Source organism: Pseudorasbora parva, chromosome 14 (genome assembly GCF_024679245.1).
Source record: "Pseudorasbora parva isolate DD20220531a chromosome 14, ASM2467924v1, whole genome shotgun sequence".
Lineage (NCBI taxonomy): Eukaryota > Metazoa > Chordata > Actinopteri > Cypriniformes > Gobionidae > Pseudorasbora > Pseudorasbora parva.
In genome coordinates, this window is record NC_090185.1 from 25,972,952 (window position 1) to 25,986,986 (window position 14,035).

General features: G+C 40.1%; 1 protein-coding gene across 1 annotated transcript in view; it reads right to left on the reverse strand.

The window, feature by feature from the left end:
• The window catches only part of LOC137039766 (complement factor H-like), a 108,945-nt gene that overhangs the window by 79,842 nt on the left and 15,068 nt on the right, over nucleotides 1-14,035 (reverse strand). Inside the window, exon 14 of the mRNA XM_067415040.1 lies at nucleotides 7,841-8,002. Within this exon, the coding sequence (XP_067271141.1) occupies nucleotides 7,841-8,002 (162 nt within the window). The remainder of the gene's footprint in view (nucleotides 1-7,840; nucleotides 8,003-14,035) is intronic.

Consider the following 14,035-nt stretch of genomic DNA (forward strand, 5'->3'; position numbering starts at 1 on the left):
TGGTTTTGGTGCCCATCCGTCTTCTGTGCATATGGCCACTAGATCTTTTAGATCAGGCTCAGTTTTGCAATAATAATTTCTTTTTTCTCTCAATTTCAAATCTCCTATGAAGTAACTTGCTGGGCTTAACACATGCGGGTCATCTGGGACTTCACATCTAATTTCTGAAACATGATTCACATTATTTTAATAACATGCAGTAAGTTCAGCTCCTAATGCAGAAGTGTTTCTCTATAATCTTACCCTCACAAACAGGCTCATGATCCCACTGCCCATCATCTTGACATGTGAATGATTTGATGGATTCCTTTGTACTTCTTTTTTCAGCACAGGTGATCTCCACTCTTTCTCCAGCTCTGAAAATAGTTTTACCCTCTGGATTGATCTTTTTCATTCCAATTATGGTGGATTTCAGCTTACAAGTTATTTCTGTACAAGACATAATTATGTAGAAATAAGGGTAAGAAGAGAGGAATCATCAAAAATACAGATTTATCCGATAACTACAAAACAATTTTTTTTCTTCAAAAAACAATTCAGTTCAGATTGCTGTGGTGTTCATTACCATGACAACCTTTTGTGTGTCAGGATCGCAGAATCCATTCATAAAAACTTGCAACGCTGATGAATGGCGCAGTCCGACGTATGGTTTACTACTGAAGCATGCGCACCGCTTACAGTGCTCATCTGCACAATTCATTCAGAGTCAGAGACACAAAACATACTAGATTCATATTTAACCCTTGTGCATCCTTATGGACATGTTTGAGTTTTTCCTTTTTTTTATATAACTTTGCCTGTGGTAATGCTAACTGCATAAAATTTGTTTGTATTTTAATATTTAACCAACATTCTCTTAAAAAAGTACACACAATATGTCATGATCCTGTTTCTCTCTCTCTCGTGTCTCAGTCTTAGTCCTGCCGTGTTGGAGGCTGATTTATATTAGGGGAAGCTCCTCTGAGCTGGAGAAGCGCCACTCACCTCTACCTCTCCCCATGAAGGGCCTGCCCGCTCTCACTCCCTGTCTCACGGAGTCTTCTCTCACCTCCCTAGTTACCCTCGGGGCTGACTGCGGTTGCGCTGTCTATAGCCGACACCTGAGTTTGAACCTTGTTCAACGACTTCTACCCAGAGTTGCTTTAAAGACCTCTTTATTTGTATTGTATTGAACTCACTGGCTAGCCCGGTTCTGAATTAAAGTTTGCATTATTTCTCCGCATCTGCTGTGTGATCCTCTTACCTTCATGACACAGTACTTACACTCAGCCCCTTTTGGACAAAAATGTCCGAATTTTCATTCCTGTTGCCATTTAACTATAAAATGATGCAATCTTCATACCAGATGTTGCCTTTTTTTAGGTTTGGTGTATAAAGCAAATACTCACTTTATTCCTTTTTTTTTGTGTTTATGCATATTATAAAGCCAGTCTGATAAATTATGCAGCTATAGCTAAGTGGGTGTGTTGGTATGGATGTTAGAGTGTGGTGTGTATGTATTTAATTTTTTTAAATGTGTGCGTGTGTGCTTGTAACATTTGAGAGAGCAAACTCAACTGCAAATCACAAATCCAAAACTGTGTGCACCAGTGAAGTTTTGCTGGAGCCTAATGGGGAAAAGTTGGCACTGCGCCCACATTTTTTCTTACTGAGAGCTCATTTTTGAGATATCAACCTCAAATTTGGAACACAGCTTTTTCAGATTTATGGCTTTGGTTTTCTAGTTTTAGAGCTCAACATGTAAAAAAAAAAAAAAAAAAAAAAAAAAAAAAATATATATATATATATATATATATATATATATTTATATATATATATATATATATATATATATATATATATATATATATATTTATATATATATATATATATATATATATATATATATATTAATCATAAATAATTTTCATAAACTTAAACCTCTATTATGTTTTTTTCGGGTTCACTTTTTTTTTTCTTCCAACAATTATTCAACAATAACCTGCCCAGAGTCTTCTTTAAAATGAGACCAAACTTCAGTCTGTGCTTCCAAGATTCATTTTTTTATGACAGTTTGGACATTTTTGTCCTCTATGGACCTATGTGTAACTTTTTTAAATTAATGGACAAGGGTTAAATAGTAATTTGCCATTTAATATTCACATACTCTAGTATTCCGTAATTGCAATTTGATTGGAGAAGTGTACTGACTTGCATTTGATATAATCATCCAAAATTTGACAAATTCCATGACATTTAGAATAGTCACAAAAATACACTATCCAAATACAGGGCTGTAATTCAATAAATCATTTCAAAATATGAAAGAATGAAAAAGTTATGGAAGTTTAAATTTATGGAAAATTTTACTCTAAAATTACTATAGCACCAAAGCCATATGTCTAACCAAGTTGTGTTCAAAAATTGAGGTCCCCATGAGAATTTGTTTAGGTGCTGTACCAAAAATAGCCACCGGGTGTCATTCAATTTTACATTTATTGTTTTTTTTATGCATTTTCCTGAAAATTTTGGTCCAAATATAACTTCCATCAGAAAACAGACACCAAATATGGAACCTTGAGACTCAGACATTTCCAATGTTGTGTTTTTTCAAGATTAGAAAAGATTTTGATAATAAAGTAGTTAAAATACATTTCGTATTATGACACGACCCCGCCCACTAGCGGAGGAGCCCGCTAGAAGAATTTAGAGTACTGTTTCCATGGTAACACAAAGTCTGATTTTCTTTAACTAAAAAGATCTATTGGAATAGCCTAAATGTAAAACTTGTTCACTGAGCATTGGGAGTTGTCATCATACAAATGTAAATAATACATGTAATATTTGTTTTAGATGTTTTCATTAACTTAAATTGTAATGAATATAATGTTTTGTTATATTAATATAATATAATATTAAGTTAATGCTTCAGATTGTGTTTGCACTACAAACATCATGATGGAGTGGCACAATTTACACAAAAATAATTAATATGCTTTCAGGTTCCTAGAACAATTAAAATGCAACATGCTTTTAGTCAAAGTTTGGTGGTAGGCTAATATTACATCGTCATTATAATACAATATAATGCAGGATGTGCCTCGCTCGGTTGAGAGAAGATCCAAACTCTAATAATAAAGCCAAGAGAAAACGGTATTTTTAAAATCATCGTCACAGCTATCTGTCCTCTAATAGCCAGACACGATGTATGGCTATTATGACCAAATAAAGGGAAGTCGGTATCAATAAAAACATTTTTGGATTGACACAGGCAGGTTTAGACCTGGTATGTGGATTTACACAACAAATTATAATTGCATAAATTATGTTAAGAGATGTGTGTTTTATATAACTGCCTACTCAGTAACTTTATTGAACTGTTGTATAATGTCACTGTGGCAAGGGGGGCATGGTTTGGCGGAGTCTGTGGAGGGATAGAGAGTGCGGATCCAAGCGGGGCGTAAGTGGGTCAAGTGCAAATGAATAACACCTGTGGTCTGATTGCAGTAATTGGCGTGGAGAGACGGCATAAAGCCCGCGGACAGGAGAGAGAGGGGAGAGAGACTTGCCCTGCGTCCCAGTTCGCATACTATCCATCCTAAATAGTATTCGAAAATAGAATTAGTATGTCCCAAATCGTAGTATGTTGAAAAGAGTATTCCAAAGATTCCCGGATGGTTTACTATTTCCGGTCCGAATTCACAGTATGGATCGATGGGCACTCTAACGGCTGATATTGCCCACAACCCATTGCCAGTTGGACGAGGATTCGATTAGAACTACAAACGCGGATAAAAAGCGTTAAAAAACTACAAACATGGCGGATGTGCGAGTTCGACAGTTAAGTAGAGAAGTTTAGATAAAGGGGTTTGAGTGACCAACTATCAATATTTAACCTGACAAAAATATATTTAGTCAGTGTTGTCACATTATATTTCACCCGCAGCAGCATTGAGAACTTTTGAAATGACACGTTTGGCCATTAACTTTTAAATGCATCATTATATTTAAACTGTAAATACATGAAGAGAGTCTCTGCATTAAAGACCCACAAATGGCAGATCAACGAGCGGCTACATTTCTCTCCGATACGGTAGGAGATTAAACTGAATGTGGAGGATTTGAACTGTGATGAATCTGACGATGATTGACAGGGCAGATAAACGGTGACGGGATGCACGTAACTAAGCGACAGAGTCCGTTAAAGATGGCGAAGTAGTATGTCCCGAAGCTTGCATACTTTTCTGCTACACACTCAAAAGTATATACTTTTTCTTCACAAAAAGAATACATACTTTTAGGACGTAGTATAAGTAGGCGAATTGGGACGCAGCATTGGACTTGGATCTCGTAGCCATTGCCTGAACGAAAGAGACTGAATGAGAACCTGAGAGGAACAAGAGAGAACTGGAGCGATCCATATCAAGTGTTTTGAATACGCGCCCACGTCTTGAATTAAATAAAGAAACGTTACGAGACCCAGTCAAGCTGACCCCGTCTTCTTACTTCCACACCCCTCACACTACCGGACCGAACCACAGTCACATTTGCGATTGTGCAGATGTTCGGAAAAACAGCACTCTTGCTGGTGTGATAGCCTCACTCGTAGCCTCAGGATCATGTTATAACTATATAAAACGGGAACTCATTAGGCCTAAAAGTTTTTTTTTTCTTTTCTTTCTTTCTTTTTTCATGTAGCCTATGCCTATTCCTATATTGTGATGGCCGCGGAGAGAGTGCTCAAAACTCTTGAGAGCATATAATTTTATAACGTTTCCTGTTGGTTTGGAGAACGTTCCCCTAACTTTCCCAGAACGTTCTCAGAATGCTCCCCTAACCTCTTTAGGCCGATATCATTTATGTTACCCCCCAGATAACAATTTAGGCCCCGATCACAGAGAACGCGTTTTTCAGGTTCGAAAATATTCAGTGCGCTGCATTTTTTTCAATGTTTCTAGGCAACCATAGACAGTAAAAGAAATGGACTGAGCGATCCAAATAACGTCAACGGCGAAATAATGAAGTCAACCTAGGGGCACTCACTTCCTGATGGCTGAGCGAACTGCGCAGGCTCAGACTGAGCTTGAGGACGTAGATGTGACGTGAGCAGCCTGTCTAACAGCTGTAGGTTTTCTAGTAGTTGTGGAAAGTGAAAGCTGAATCACGTTGTTTAAATATTTTCTCCCGTTGCTTTTGGCTCACTATGGGCTTCTCTCCATTCTTCTCCCTTGACTTTATCAGACTTTATATCTCCACGTCCCCCCGACTGTCTCATAGACAGTAAAAGATTGCCTGCGAGCGTCTCCTCAGGTCTATACGGTAATTTCTCAACTGTGCGACAGAGTCGCGTTGGTTATGACGCAATCGTTAGCCTATTTTAACAAAAACAGCTTCTGCGGGGCGATAGTGTAAGATACAAGGTAATGGAGCCTTTTATGCATTGTCGTGTTTCTTTAGAAATAAACAATGGACAAATGGAGTCTTTAAACGTCTCAGATGTAAAGTTATTCACTGTCAATGGGATGCTAACAGCAGGTGATGGCTTGGTTAGCAATGGCAGCCCCTAGGGGTGGAACGCTTTCCGAGCGCTAGATTACCCCCTTGTAGGCAACCCCCGAATCAGCTGTCCCGTCAGTCAAATCAAGGTAACAGTCAACACAATGGAAGGCCCGCCTTTCCATTCATTCGATTGGACAACAGAAAATAAACGTGATGACGTCGGGCGCCTTTCCACTCAGAGTTGATTTTTATTTTGCAAAGAATAGCACGCATTGATCCGCATTAACTACATGAGATCGCTAATTTAAACCGCTTAAATTACACTTTTAGTCCAAAAGAGCGCACATTTAGAGAAATCTTGATAAATGCTCATATGTTTACGTCTCATTGCTTTACAGAGATTGATCATTTCTATAAATTTGTTCACTAAAGGATATGCTCTCAAGATTGAGCAGAGCGCTTCACGGTCATTACAATATAGGAATAGGCATAGGATACATGAAAAAAAGAAAGAAAGAAAAGAAGAAAAATAAAAACCCTTTTAGGCCTACGAGTTCCCGTTGTATATAGTTATAACACGATCCTGAGACTATGTGAATTAGGCTATCACACCAGCAAGAGTGCTGTTTTTCCGAACATGCACAACCGCAAATGTGACATTATACAACAGTTCAATAAAGTTACTAAGTAGGTAAATTTTTATAGATTAGCCTACCCCATTTCTTAGATTAAAAGAATTAGGATTTTTGAAAGTCTCGTTTGAATAAAGGATTCAACTCTCTCATTAAGATAGAGATTTGCTGGCATCTACTGACGGTGTTAGTTTCATAGTTAAAATATAGTTCATAGTCCCCCCCCCCACCACACACACACACAATTATTTAATATTTCTACATTACATTTTAAACATTCATCTTTTAACATAATTTATGCAATTATAATTTGTTGTGTAAATCCACATACCAGGTCTAAACCTGCCTGTGTCAATCCAAAAATGTTTTTATTGATACCGACTTCCCTTTATTTGGTCATAATAGCCATACATCGTGTCTGGCTATTAGAGGACAGATAGCTGTGACGATGATTTTAAAAATACCGTTTTCTCTTGGCTTTATTATTAGAGTTTGGATCTTCTCTCAACCGAGCGAGGCACATCCTGCATTATATTGTATTATAATGACGATGTAATATTAGCCTACCACCAAACTTTGACTAAAAGCATGTTGCATTTTAATTGTTCTAGGAACCTGAAAGCATATTAATTATTTTTGTGTAAATTGTGCCACTCCATCATGATGTTTGTAGTGCAAACACAAACTGAAGCATTAACTTAATATTATATTATATTAATATAACAAAACATTATATTATTCATTACAATTTAAGTTAATGAAAACATCTAAAACAAATATTACATGTATTATTTACATTTGTATGATGACAGCTCCCAATGCTCAGTGAACAAGTTTTACATTTAGGCTATTCCAATAGATTTTTTTATTCAAAGAAGCCAAATAATTGGGTGACAAATAGCAAGCAAAATACTATTATAGACTATATTCATTTTACAGGCAAACTATTAATTTTAATAGACTATAGACTATTAATTACTATAAACTATTAATATAGACTATTAATTTTACAGACAAACAAATACAGTTTTGGTAAAACTCTTATTTTGAAAAACACGAATCCATTTCCAGCCAATCCGATTTCTGTGCAAGAATGGGCAAACCAAAAATCAAGTCATAAGTTCGCTTTTTCGTTTTTCTAAAAAAAACGAAAAACGAAAAAGGGAGTTGTTTTCTCCTTTTCATTTGTGAAAGCAAAAACAAATGAACGAACAATACCTGGACCTGGTCAATCATATTTTTGCTGTTTTCCCAGAAAAGAAAAACAAGTAAATTTTACAAGCATATAAAACGGATGATGTTTAACATTATATTATCATATTAATCTAGAGCAAAAGTGCCAAAACTCAATTTCTGATTTCAAAAATTGTTGTGGATTAATTGTTGTCACTAACACAACGTTTTATGTGGACATGATGCTATTCCTCGTGATCTTAAATATCCAAGTATCTTTCTTGATTTTCACCAACAATTTTTTTTTGTTGAGATTTGACTTTCGACATGTTACACTAGATCCATCTACATAAAATTCTTCAGGTTAGATGTTATGAGTGCATTTTCCACCTTTGGAGGAATCTTACAGCTCACACCCACAAAAAAGAAAAAAGAAGAAAAAAAAAAAGGATTCATGAACTCCAATAAGACTGAGATTAGATTGTCGATAGACTCTATTGTCCACTATATACTGTCGCTGCTCCTCACAAACATGCAATGAGAATTGAGAAGCTCACCCTCACAGACTGGTGTCTCCCATGTACCATTGACACATTTTATCAAGGGTTGAGTTGGTTTGAACCCTGGATCACATTCCACTTCAACAGGTCCTTGATCGTGACTGGTTTGCTTTAGTTTTCCACGGTGAACACTGGGTAAAGCTCCACATTGTCCCACCGCTGTAAAGACAGAAAACAGGGAGCACATTTCAGTACACTATCATTCGTCTAACACCTGAGACTGACAGTAATAAAACTCACGGATGCACCGAGGTTCTTCAGACAAAGAGCCCCTGCTGCATGTCACTGAATCCCACCAGTTCCCAGAGAATGGTTTATAACAGGGTTTTTAATCATTTTTACCAAAAAGTAATGGCCCATAGAATATTTTGTTTTATGAATATCTGAGTATGAAATATATCAAAAGAAAGAGCTGACCCTCTGATTTAAAAAAAACTAAACAAAACGTTTTATGTCTTACACGTTTTACATCTTCATGCATTCCTTTTTTATCAACACCCCTAATGCCTGTAGCTCATCCTGGGTCCACATTTCATTCAGTAACATTAGGCAGTTTTGATTTATATGATGTTTAATGTTGAAGATCACATTATTTTATATATGCATCTGCTTACATATGATCACTTGTTTTACTGCATCATCTTCACCTGTTTTGATCAGGAGATTCTGTACTCATTCAGAAGATGCGTAATAACCCATCCACCCACCCCCCCATTCTGTGTTTGGCGGGGAAAGAGTTAAGTTCTATTTTCTTTTACTCATTTAAAATTCTTAATTCATAATATGAATAAAATATTCAATAATATCAATAAACAATAGATAAACAATAGATAAATTCAATCAATAAGTGTTTCTCAACAAACAAAAAATTTGTCACAATTCATCCAGATTTACCTAAGTCCAGAGGTGGACTTAATCATTAGGCAAAGGTATTATTCCATTCAGAATGGACGCACAAGTGGTTGCTGTTAGGGGTGTCCCGAGAAATCGGGCCCGATCACGTGATTTCAGACTCGATCGGAATCGGACGTTACATCCTGATCAGGACTCGGATGTATATTCTGGGGTGAGAGACAAACCCTGCGTCTCAATCAGCTCCCTAGTTCACTAGTCAGGGCACTGATCAGGACATAAGTCAGGGCTGACTCCCTGATCAGTGCCCTGACTACTGAACTAGGGAGCCGATTGAGACGCACCCAAAAGTGAGCACTTGCCCCGCGGTTCATCTCACATCTGATGACGCATCAATAATATAGGTTGTAACTTGAAAATAATGCTTTATGTATGTTTCTGTAGATGGATACACGTGCTGGCTCCTCAGTGATACATTACAACAGCGCTAATAAAAGAAAAAAACATGGGCAAAACTGTCTATCTGTGTAAACTTTGTTAAATTCATGCGAGTGCTGCCGTATTGTCGATTATGAGCAGTCATTTTCACAGTCATCCCCCGGCAGTAGCGCGGGAAGGGGGGTGCTGCGGGGGCTGCAGCCCCCCTTGTTATAGCATCAGCCCCCCTGGTGGGGGGTTGTGGACTAAAATTATATTGTATTTAAAACATGAAATGAAATAAAATACATTAAAATAGACTGACATAACATACTGTGTTTTAATGGGATTAAAATAATGGGCTGTGGATAAGATATAAACTAATTAATAATTATTTTAATAACTCATCAGGAAGTGCTTTCATCACCATCCTGTCACCTTGCTCACTCTCGTTTGGTCATGGTTAGCAATAAGCAGCAGAAACGTATTTGTAGACTTTTTTTGAGTAACGTCGATTCTATGTTGATTCAATGTCAGTTTGCTATCTGGGGTTACTACTAACACGGTTAAGAAAAGTAAAATTTGGAAATCTTCTCAAATAAAGTATGTAAACAACAACGACGCTGACCACACCGAAACAAACTGTTCAGACATCCGCGAGGTTTGTGAGCTGGACGTTAACATGTAAGTTAGCCTACTCTCACCAGTCTGCTGAGGTCGGGACACATGATATTTTACAAACGTGATTATGAATCATTATTTCTCCAAATATGCGCACATGGACTAAAAGCCCTGGCAGATGCTGAATATTGTATGTAGCCTATGAACACAAATAAAAAGAATGCTTTATGAGTGATGATTAACGTGTGTCTGTGTATGATCCATGGGCGTCGGAACCATTGTGTGTCGTGAGGACAAGACTCACCCACTTTTAAAGACCAATGATATATTGGACCCACTCACTTTTATCGTCACTAATTCAACACGTCTGTTTACCTACCCCTAACCGAGAAAAACGTATAGAGTGTTTGACTCTTTTTTTCCACTTTTCTAATATTTTCTCAAATAAATGCCTTTCTGATCTGTGATGTGAAAAGGGAGTAGAGCGAGTTCGGCAAAAGGCAGGGAAAATAACTCAGTGATTTCCGTAATTTTGTCTGGCGCAATCAATAGCGCAAATACTCCAGCAAAAACACATTCTGAGACCACCCACAGTTTTGCTTCCGACACCCATGTTATGATCGCGTTTTAACAAGTAATTAATTTTAAACAACAATAATCTGGGGCGGTGGGTCCGTCTGTGCTCTTTGACGGTAAAGGGGGGTTCTACTACAACACCTGTCTGGTCTCCACCGACAATATAATGACGTCACACATTTTCCGACCCAACTTTGTTTCAGCCCCCCCGGAATTAAACGGCTTCCAGCGCGCCTGTCCCCCGGGTATATTCGCCAGAAGACGCGAATGAGAACGCGCGCACGCTGATCTGTCTCTGTGCATCATCCGGACAGTGTTGCCAACTATTTTCCAAGGAAAGTAGCTAAAGCCTGCCCAAAAGAAAATCGCTAAATGTCGCTAGATGACGTCATGCGTTAATTAGCATATTAGTGACGTCATCTCGCCGTCCTTGCGTTCAGCCTGCCTAACGTTTTTTCATTTAGCCTACTATATTTTACAATAATATAATACAGCCGACAGTCCAATAAATGTTTTCATTTCCTATACCTTTTTGTCATACAATATATGATATAGTGAATTACAAAAAAAATTATGTGTAAAATCTGAATTGAGAAACTGGATGAACTAAAGCTCTGTGAGAGAGTAATATAAGTGATAAGCATAAGAGATGGAACTCATCATAACTAATTTATTTAAATATAAAACAAAAGAAGCAGATAACATTAAGTGAGAAATCGATGGCAACCTTGTGTGCTCATGTGTAGCTCGCTCATTCACGTCTGTCAGCTGCTCTCTGTGTGCGCGTGCAGCTCCCCTCAGCCATTCACTGAAGGGCAGATGCAGAGAGAGGTGTGTGTGACGGCAGCATAGGACGGCAGAGGGGAAAAAAGACCTCGCGCTCGCAGGACAGTACTGGCGACATTTGTAAACTAAAGTAGCTGAAGTTTGTCCAAAAAAATCACTAGATTTGTCGCTAGTCGCTTTTTTGAAAATAAGTCGCTAGAGGGGTCTGAAAAGCCCCTAAATATAGCGACAAAGTCGCCAAGTTGGCAACACTGCATCCGGAAGCGCGCACTCGTCTCACAGCGCGCAAATATAGAGTTCTCTTTCAAGTCTTGCGCTTCAACGGACCAACTCACACAAGAAGTATGTCAACATGTCCATCTTGATGAGTATCCAAGCAGACATAGCCTGAATATGCCTTAAGAGGACTTTACAGTCGAGAAAGACGACGCAGAGCCTTCCATTAGGTCTTAAAGGGGCAGTAGCCGTTACTGCTGTCTGTTTAATGTCAAACAAAAGATAAGGAATCACTCACTGCTCTTGATTGAATAGCTTTTGTAAGGATTAGTCTTTAATTTAAACAGTTAAATATGCAGCTATTTTACATTTGATTAGCCTACTTTGTTCAATTTCTCTACCTAAAAACTAATGTTAGACCTATAAAAACGTGAAAAGCATTGTTAATTACACTTCAATCAAATTACACTTCAAATATTTATTTTTGAAGAAAATATTTTTTCTTCAAATGTCATTGTAGGGAGTTATCGTCACGATTTCATTTCAAGTGTTCGTTTTTTTAAAATAAGTTTAGTTCCCTTTCGAGAGAGATTCCTCGTATTGCGTATGGGAAAAACTCCTTTTCTCGAGAATGTGAAGCAAAACTTTATTAATAAAGGTATCTATGTAAAGCGCAGTGCAGCTGCACAGCCATTGCCCGGCGCGAGGAGCGCTCTGATTGGCCGGGCCGCGGTAACTGCAGGAACCTATGGTGAGGCGGCTGAGAGGAGCGAACCAATGGGGACGCTCCAGAGAGACCGCCGAAAAAGGGGGCTTAAATTAGCATACAGGAGGCTATATAAGACCCTGATTCACCATAGGTGTCAGATTTAATCTCCTTCAGCAACACCATCGCTGACCTCCGGAATCAAGCAAACCGCCATCGAAAAGCAACCAGCGGAACATTCATGCAGCCCCGAGGACGCCGGATTTCCTCCGGGTCTCCACCTTCAGCCACCTGCGTTCCTGCTGCGCCATCCGGCGTTAAATATCCTTTATACTGTGTGTCTATGTTGAGTGTGTGTGTGGATGTGTTTGTGTGTGTGTTGCCGCTGCAACGCCACTTCTAGAGCTTACAGGCTTGTTCTATGCGAGGACTCTCTCGTTCCGCCGCGTCGTTTAGCGCCGCGGAAAGACGGAGCTCTTCTCACTCTCCCTCTTCTCTCGTTCCATTGCGCTGAATAGCGCCGCGGAAAGAGAGAATGTTAGAGGACATGAGCAAACTCAAGCCGAAGCTCTCTTCACTCTGCCGCCACCGCGGCTCTTCTTCCGCCGCAGCCGCAGAGTTGTCCTCACTCTTACTCTTCTCTCGTTCCGTCGCGCTACAGCCGCGGACAGAGAATACTAGAGTGAATAGGCGAACTAGAGCCGAAGCTCTCGTCACTATACCGTCGTGCTGAGGAGGCGCCACGGACAGACAGAGCTTTTCCTCACTCTTCCTCTTCTCTAGTTCAGTCGCGCTATCGCCGCGGACAGAGAATACTAGAGTGAATAAACTAACTCGAGCCGAAGCTCTCGCCGTGCTGAAGAAGCGCCGCGGACAGAGTTTTTCCTCACTCTTCCAATTCTCTCGTTCAGTCGCGCTGTCGCCACGGACAGAGAATACTAAAGTGAATAAACAAACTCGAGCCGAAGCTCTCGCCGTGCTAAAAGCGCCGCGGACAGAGTTTTTCCTCACTCTTCCAATTCTCTCGTTCAGTTGCGCTATCGCCGCGGACAGAGAATACTAGAGTAAATAAACTAACTCGAGCTGAAGCTCTCGCCATGCTCATTCTACCGCCGCCATGCTGAAGCGCCGCGGACAGAGTTTTTCCTCACTCTTCCAATTCTCTCGTTCAATCGCGCTATCGCCGTGGACAGAGAATACTAGAGTGAATGAACTAACTCGAGCTGAAGCTCACGCCGTGCTAGAAGTGCCGCGGACAGAGGTTTTCCTCACTCTTTCAATTCTCTCGTTCAGTCGCGCTATCGCCGCGGACAGAGGATACTAGAGTAAATAAACTAACTCGAGCTGAAGATCTCGCCGTGCTCATTCTACCGCCGCCGTGCTGAAGCGCCGCGGACAGATGCAGCCGTCCTCACGCTTCCTCTTTTCTCATTCCGTCGCGCTAAGAACCGCCGCGGACAGAGTATACTAGAGTAAATAAACTAACTCGAACAGAAGCTCTCGTCACATTTTGCCGCCGCCGTGCTGAAACGCCGCAGACAGACGCAGTCCTCACGCTTCCTCTTCTCTCGTTCCGTTGCGCTAAGAACCGCCGCGGACAGAGAATACTAGAGTAAGTTAGACGAGCGAGCTCGGGCTGCTGGGTACGTCAAGAACATTCTCGCTGCAGCGCGCGCTTACTGCCAGGAAGTTGTAATGGTTGCCTTGTCATGATAGCGCACTAGAGCGCGACTTACGTCACAGCACGCGCTCACTGTCGGAGCATAAGGGCGTTGGAAAATGGCTGCCATTTTGGAAGAACCGCACATGGTTCTCCGAACTCATTCAGCTGTCAGACACAGCCCCATGGCCCATTCCGCTGAGAAAATACCCCCTTACGCCGGCGAAAGGGGAGATCTGGCATCCCAGTCCCGAGCTGTGGGCCCTCCACGTATGGCCCATCAACGGGTATCCGGGAACCTCTCTGACAAGTTATGAACACTATTTCGGAAGCTAGAGCCCCCGCTATCTGGCAGCTC